Here is a 7,892-nt window from a genome sequence, read left to right as displayed (position 1 = left end):
GGCTGACTGTGTGATCATGAGATGTCAACGGGATGAGGGGTCAGGCATCAAAGACCCAGAAAACAGAATCATATCAATGTGAATGAGGGAGAGTGGGGAGTGGAGAGCCAAAGCCCATCTGTAGACAGTTGGACATCCCCTTACAGACGGGTCACAAGGAAGAGATGAGCTAGTCAGGGTGCAGTATAGCACCACTGAAACATACAACTTTTCTCTAGTTCTTTAATGCTTCCCCTCCAACTATCATCACCCAAATTCTACCTTACAAATTCGGCTAGACCAGAGCATATACACGATGCAGATAAAAGCTGGAATCTCATGGAATCCAGGACAGCTAACACAGGGAAGGGGTAGGTGGGGAAGATGGGCCTTAGGGCTGGGAGGTCAAGGGGTTAGGGGTTAGGGAGAGGAGCCCTGGATTTGAGTCAAAAGATCAGGTGGAGTCCTGGCTCCCTCCTTTCAGAGTGATCTTGGACAAATTGCATAACTACACTGGATTGCAATGTCCTCAACCATAAAATACCTGCTCTGTATCTCCAGTGGGATTTTCGTGAGGACTGAATGAGCTAATGCATGTGAAACATGTTATTATTATCAGTGACTTTTCTCCCTTTGCCCTTGACTTTGGATGTACCTTGAACCAATCATTCAAACAGATGTTTCTACTACTAGCTTTGACCAGGACATATGAACATGAGGTTTTTTAAAAGGTCATTTGCATTTGGTTATGTTTTAAACATTTGCTTCATTTATTTCTCCCCTCAGGGAAATCTCTGTTCTCTGCCTGATAGAATCCTTACTCATCTCTTTGTAATTCCACATAAATACTGTAATCACTTTAAAGTCACTAGTAGAAAAGCAGGTTTCTTCAAGACTCCACCATTTGCTGCAAAAGGTGAAAGATGACCTTGTCTGAAACACAGGATGTAATTATTTCAGATCCTGAAAGAGCTGGTCTTTGAAACGTCTGTGCTTCTCTTGTGCATGTCTCCTTTAAAAGAAGTGCAAGCCCTAGCCAGAAAAATGCCACAAAAATAGAAATGCCAATCTCTAGAGATCTCAATGCTTTCAAAATGATAAATAATTAATCTTCTCAGCACCCTGGATATGATTAATTTTATTTCAGAGATGAGGCAAGAGACTCTAACAGAAGTTAAGGGAACTGCCCAAGGTTATGAACAAGGAGGCAGGAGAGCCGGGAATAGAAGCCCACATGGAAATCAGGTCTTCTAACAAAAGATTCTTAATTTCGCATATTTATTGAGCAGGAATGATGTCCTAAGCACCGTTGGTGCCTTATTATCTCATGAGCTATCCGGGACAAAGCATACACATGTGTGCATGCACACATATGGGTACATCTACTGTAGGCAGGTAGTGATGGATATTAGCTATTAGTGTTACAAAAATTGAGGAGGAGAGACATGATTCAGGCAGAGGGGAAATCTAGCCAACTTGTAGAGAGGAGGTGGTATTTGAGCTGGATGGTGAGGGTGCCATTGATAGCAGAATTTTGGGCGGGGTGGGCAAAGGGATCTCACTCAGGCAGAATATTCTTGCTTGATCCAATAAGCAGAGTTTGTAAAGCATAGGAAAACCTTACAAAGCAGCAAATAGAACTGAGTTCTGGGCAGAACTGGGATCAGACTACAAACATTCTTAAATTCTAAATAGAAAGGACACCCATGACTTTTGGAGAGGGGTAACATGCTTGTGCTAGTACAAAGGTTCCTATGCCACTCATCTATAGGATACGTTTTAATCAGGAAAGTTAATACACGGTTGTTAGGTGCTGTCCAGTCAATTCCGACTCACAGCCATCCCCATTTTCATCGCCCCTCCACTTCACCAAACACGATGTTCTTCTCCAGGTACTGGTCCCTCGTGATAACATGTCAAAAGTATACAAGACAAAGTGTACCATGGTTGCTTTTAAGGAGCACCCTGGCCATACTTCTTTCAGAACAGATCAGTTTGTCCTTTTAGCCACCCATGGTACTTTCAATATTCTTCTCCAGCGCCAAGTGAGGCCATCCTTCCCTGGTCTGCTTCTTCTTTTCTTTTCAGTCTTCTTTATTCCATGTCCGACTTCACATGCATGTGAAGCCATGGAAAAACACCATTGCTTGGGTCATGCATACCTTAGTCCTCCAATTACATCCTTGCTTTCAATACTCTAAAGAGGTCTGTGCAGCAGAGTTACCTAACACAACTTGTCTTTTGCTCTCTTGACTGCTGCTTCCATCAGCATTGATTGTGGATTCAAGGAACACAAAATCCTTGACAACGTCAACCTTTTCTCCATTTGTCGTGATGTTACCTGCTGGTCCAGCTGTGAAGATTTTGGTTCTCTTTACATTGAGTGGCAATCCTTGATTTTAATCAGCAAGTGCTTGAAGGTCTTCTTCCTTTCAGCAAGCAAGGTTGTGTCATATGCATATCGCAGGTTGTTAATAAGTCTTCCTCTCATTTTGATGCCACATTCTTCTTCATCTAAGCCAGATTTTGTTTTGTTGTGTTTTTTTTGGTGTGCCCTTGGGCATTTATTAGCAGACCCGAACAAGCTTTGTAACATGTCCTGATAAACAACTGAGCACTTCTAGTTGGCATTCCAACTTGCTGACGTCCTTAAGAAACCCTTCCATTGTGAATTTTGTCTGTGAGTTGTGTGTAGTCACTGCAGTCAAGCTTTAAAACGCCAAGCTCACTGCCACTGACTCACGGCGACCCTATAGGGCAGGGCTTTAACTGCCCCCGTGTGGCTTCAAGGCTGGAACGCTCGGTGGGAGTCTAAAGTTTCATCTTTAAACTTCAGCCATCCTGAGAAGGTCTGTGTTCATGGGGAGTTCTGGAAGCTTGCAGGTGGCTTGTCTGAAACCTGGCACTCCAGAGGGGAAGTTCCTGAATGTGAGATTCGGCAGCCGATGACGACGAGGATGGCAACGAACAGAAAGACGAAAGTCACGTCTTGGGTGTCGTCCCAGTGGCAGCCTTTCTTGGCCCGCTCCTTCTGCTTGTGGAGGGCCTCGCGCCGAGCCCGGAGGCGCCGCTCGCGCTCCAGTTGCTCTCCGTAGTGGGCCTGGTAGAAGGCGTCGAAGTAGAACACGGTACGATTGGTCCCCGACGCCGCCTGCCCTGTGCTGTGGCCGCGGGAGGCGGATGCTTGGGAGCGGGTCGCGGCGGTCCTGGACTGCCGGGCGCCGGGGCCGCGCAGGTCCTCGTCGCTGAGCAGGCCGCGGTCATACTTACGGCGCAGGGTGGCACTGGCCAGCACCACGTAGGCCTGGGAGATGCGGGTGAAGCGCTCGGCAGCCTCGGCGCTGCCCGAGTTGCGGTTGGGGTGGTAGAGGAAACTCTGCCGGTAGTAGGCCGCCTTGATCTGCGCCTGTGTGGCTGTGGCGGGAACGCCGAGCAGCTCACAGAGCGCTGTGCGGGAGTAGGGGCCTTCGCTGCGGGCCCGCGCGCATTCTCCCCCGCCCAGGCTCCATCCGGGATTCGAGGGCACTCCGGTGCCCAGCCGGCACCTCCATAAAGACCGTAAGCCAGATTTTCTTTAATCATTTAATTGGAGGTTCATACAATTCATATCACAATCCATACATACATCCATTGTGTCAAGCACATTTGTTGCCATCATCATTCTCAAAACATTTGCCTTTTACTTGAGGCCTTAATATCAGCTCCTCATTTTCTCCCTCCCTCCCCCTCCCCCTCCCTCATGAGTCCTTCATAATTCATAAATTATTATTTTGTCATATGTTACACTGTCTGACGTCTCCCCCCACCCTCTTCTCTGCTGTCCATCCCCCAGGGAGGAGGCTATACGTAGATTCTTGTTGTCGGTTCCCCTTTTCTATCCCCACAGTCCCTCCACCCTCCAGGAATCACCACTCTCACCACTGGTCCCGAAGGGGTGTTTACAGTTGCTATCTGTACCACTGTACATCCTCTAGTCCAGCCAGATTTGCAAGGTAGAATTGGGATAATGATAGTGGAGGGGAGGAAGCATTCAAGAACTAGAGGAAAGTTATATGTTTCATTGTTGCTACCCTGCACCCCGACTGGTTTGTCTTCCCACAACCCTTCAGTAAAGGGGTGTCCAGTTGTCTACTGATGGACTTTGAGTCTCCACTCTGCACTCACCCACATTTACAATGATATGATTTTTGTTCTTTGACGCTAAGCCAGATTTTCTGATGATTTGCTCAGCATACAGATTGAATTAATATGGTATGAAGATATAACCATCTAGTATGGTAGGGCCGACTTATGGAGGATATTATAAGCAAGACAAATGAAACAACTAAGAAAGAGATACTGCAATTGAAAATATATATCACATTTTTTGGTGAGGGTTTACCCAGTAGTTTAGATTCCCACTCAACAATTTCTACAAAAGTTGTTCAATGACCTTAGTTATATTTCTCATAATATGTCTTATGAGAAATAGATTCATATTTTTTTTTCATTATTTCCATTCTGATTGTCCCTTTTTCATAAATCTAGTTTCCCTGCCCCTTTACATTCACATCTGTGTGTAAAGTAACTGTTGACTGTTGTGTCTTATATAGGTGATTTTTTAAAAAGGATCACAATACTTATGGGTAATGCTCATTATTTTTATTTATTAATTTGCGTACAATGTAATGGTTTTAATATGTTAAAAATATTTGTGTAATCACCACCATGATCTATTTCAGAATATTTTCTTTGTTTTTGTGCACACTATTTGTTTATTTATTTAGGCCTCGGAGACATACTTTATCTACTTGTTTTGTAATCCAGTACTAATAGCAATTTATGCATTTTCTTTCTCTTTCTTTTAAGAAAATCATTTTATTGAGGGCTCTTACTGCTCTTATAACATTCTATGCATCAATTGTATCAAGCACATTTGTACATGTGTTGCCATCATCGTTTTCTAAACATTTTGGTTTGTACACATAATTATCAACTCTCCATTTTCTCCAATATCCCCTGTCATAACCCTAATGTTGTTCATTATTTTTGAACCAATTTGTTACTTATCTACAAGGTAACCCTCAGGGATTTGTTTGAATTGTAAATATCAAGAGCCTATGAACGCAATAGTCTCAGAGAGTTTTTTAGTGTCAACCAGTATGGTGGGTCTAGTTTTTGTTTTTAAGAATTTAAAGTTCTGTTCTCCATTTTATCCTATTCGATCAGGGTCCATAAATTGTAACCCTGGTTAGAGTGGTCGGTTGGGGCTGTTGGGTACCATCTAGTTCTTCTGGTCTTAAGGAAGATGAGACTGAGTCCTATAGATGATCTTGTAGACTAGTTCCTTTTTTGAGGCTTTGATTTCCTTTTTTCCCTTTTGCTTGGGATAAGTAGAGACAAATAGTTGTATCTTAGGTGGCCACTTTCAAGCTTTTAATAGCCCAGAAACTACTCACCAAACTAAGTTGTGAACTATAACATTATAAGCTGTATGATATCAGTAGAACACTGGAAATCTTTAAACAAAGAGTGGGCTAATGAAAATGATGTCTGAAGGAAGATTTTAATACAGTTGTAGGTTCTTAAAATGGGTCGGGAGATAAAGAGTCTTGGATCATCCTGCAATCATATTGAAACAGATGATCCCAAATTATACTTCTGGTCACTCCCTTGAGTCCCGGCTCATATATTCAAATGGGTACTTCCCCTTGGATCTCACCCAGACATCTTAGATTTTATGAGTACAAAATTACACTCCTGATTTTCCTGCCTAATCTTGTTCTTTCCCCAGACCTTCTAACCTCAGTAAAGGTTACTACCAATCACCCAGATGCTAAAGCCAGATGACCCTTGATGTCATCCTTTCCCTCACTCGAGCTATTTGCAAGGGTTGACCATTGGCTTCTAAAAACATATCCCAAACTGCCCATTCTTTTGACCAATGTGTAAGTCACATAACTTCTGCTCGGCACGTCTGTTATATTGCAGTCTCCACGCAGAAGGAAAGGCGTTCTTTTAAATGCCTAAATTAGATCCAGCTATTTCCCTGTTTAAAACCTTTCAGTGACTTCCTTGTACATACAGGATAGCATTGTATGCTTCTCACAGGTCCTCTAACGCCAGCATAATTTATGCCCTCTACCCCGGCCCTACAATTTCAACCTCACTTTATATTCCTCCTTAACCACTCCTTCTCACGCCTCCTGTAAGTTTCTACAATCGCGGCATCTCCTATGTAAAGTTCCCTTAACGTGACTGGGTACGACTTAGGATGTGACTCCAGGAGGCAGGAGTTAGAGGTAAGGCATCTGGAAAAAAAAAGAAGGAAGCCAACCGAGCAACACAGCGTATGCATGTTTTGAGGTCGCCGCTTTGTGCAATGAGCTGGGAATGTCCGAGTAGTCTAAAAATGCTTTCCGGGATTGTCTGCCCTGGGGAGGGAGGGGAGGGGAACCTTCGTCCACCAGTCCTGTCCTCATGGTTGAGGATGGGAGGATGGAGCCCGGCTTTCAGGCTTCATTCGCACACTATCAGAGAAGGCAAGGATACTCAGTTGATTCTGGTGAAGGACTGTTCTTTGGATAGGAAACGGAATCTGAGTTGACAAGTTTCCAGAGCTGACTGGTGTGAAAACAGTGAAATAGCAGAGGTGCCTGATCTCTTCTAATTGCACGCCGTTGGAGAGAGAGAATCACCACAAACACCCAAGACCTGTGAAGAAGAGGCAGGCGTACCTTATCGCTCCGTCACACACACATGCACACACCCCTTTTTAATCCACTCTTAACACTAGCTGGCCCTCCCAGGGCACACTTTAATTTTCTGCTGAGTTTGATAATTCATTGCACTCACTGCATGGGACTCACAGACAACGGTCATGATTATGATGTTTATTATTTGGGAAATAACCGGCTACCATTTAGAATCAGGAAAGACTCCAGATAAAGGTCCTAGATCAGGACAGCTGCTCAGCCATAGGCACAGGCAGACCTCTCCCTGGCCCTGATTTCACAGCCCTCGGCTCCTTGGGGTTCTGGGGCCAGCCCAGTCTCTGCCCTGCTTGGCTAAGTATTACAAAACTCTCTAGCTCTACTGACAAGTGTCTTGAAACACCCCCACTGCACTAGAAAGCCTTCTGCCAAAGGCGCTCAGCTCTCTCTCCCTCCCTACAGGGGTACCCCACTTGGCCAGTAAGCCTCTTGCCTGGAAGTGTTCAGCTTTCTAGTTCTTGCATCAGGAAGCCCACCGTGCCCACTCCTGCTAGTCTCCTGGTTCTGCTACCTCTGTACCATTGTCTACCATTGCCTGCTACCATTGTCTCACCATCACCATCTCTCGTCTCCAGTGTTAAGCTCTTGCTCTCTCTCTGACTGTCTTCTGGATCTTGGATGTTCTCAGCATGGAGAAGAATCATGGCTGTAATATATGCATTCTACTCCTAACTTTTCTTTCTTGGTAGTAGTGAGGGTTCCTCTGACTGCCGCTGGGGCGGCTCATTTTAAGGCTAGCAAGATGGCAAACTTGACCAAGTTCCTAATAGGGCTTCTTACACCTTATTTGCATGGTTCCATCCCCCACAAGGGTGCCATACACCCAATCTGCGTTATGATTAAGTGGTTTAATCCCCTTTGGGGTCACAAGCATCTTATTTGCACAGTTCCACCCAATCATGTGGTAGAGTTACAAGTCCATGGTAATCAAGGATGGCAAAAGCTATCCATTGTACCATAATTGCAAACAACGGAGGGCTGAGGGGATAGGACACACATGTTTTATTATGTCACTGATTTGTACATGCTGATTCCTTGGCCTACACTGTTCTTTCTCCCCACTCTGTGATTAGTTGAATCCTTCCTAAATATCATTTTCTTGGTGACACCTTCCCTGATCTGTCGATCTAAATGACATCTTCGTTGGTGGTCTTCCTACCA

General features: G+C 44.6%; 1 protein-coding gene across 1 annotated transcript; it reads right to left on the bottom strand.

The window, feature by feature from the left end:
- Positions 1-2,836: 2,836 nt before the first annotated feature.
- On the bottom strand, positions 2,837-7,375 carry LOC142440074 (dnaJ homolog subfamily C member 30, mitochondrial-like). Its single transcript, XM_075542674.1, has 2 exons — positions 7,251-7,375; positions 2,837-3,524 (listed from the first exon to the last, which is right to left on the bottom strand). Exons 1-2 carry the CDS (start codon positions 7,373-7,375, stop codon positions 2,837-2,839), a joined length of 813 nt encoding a protein of 270 aa, XP_075398789.1.
- Between the last annotated feature and the right edge of the window lie 517 nt (positions 7,376-7,892).

The sequence above is a fragment of the Tenrec ecaudatus genome, chromosome 2 (genome assembly GCF_050624435.1).
Source record: "Tenrec ecaudatus isolate mTenEca1 chromosome 2, mTenEca1.hap1, whole genome shotgun sequence".
In the NCBI taxonomy this organism is placed as follows: Eukaryota; Metazoa; Chordata; class Mammalia; order Afrosoricida; family Tenrecidae; genus Tenrec; species Tenrec ecaudatus.
The sequence above is the reverse complement of the archived record's forward strand: the minus strand, read 5'-3'. Positions and strand labels throughout refer to the sequence as shown.

Bases quoted from the DNA above. Each gene is read 5' to 3' on its own strand.
- LOC142440074 (XM_075542674.1), bottom strand. From the start codon at position 7,375: ATGATTCTTCTCCATGCTGAGAACATCCAAGATCCAGAAGACAGTCAG. The intron at 3,525-7,250 runs GTACAGAGGTAG...GTCTTTATGGAG, and splicing joins GCAGGCAATGGTAGACAATG to GTGCCGGCTGGGCACCGGAG.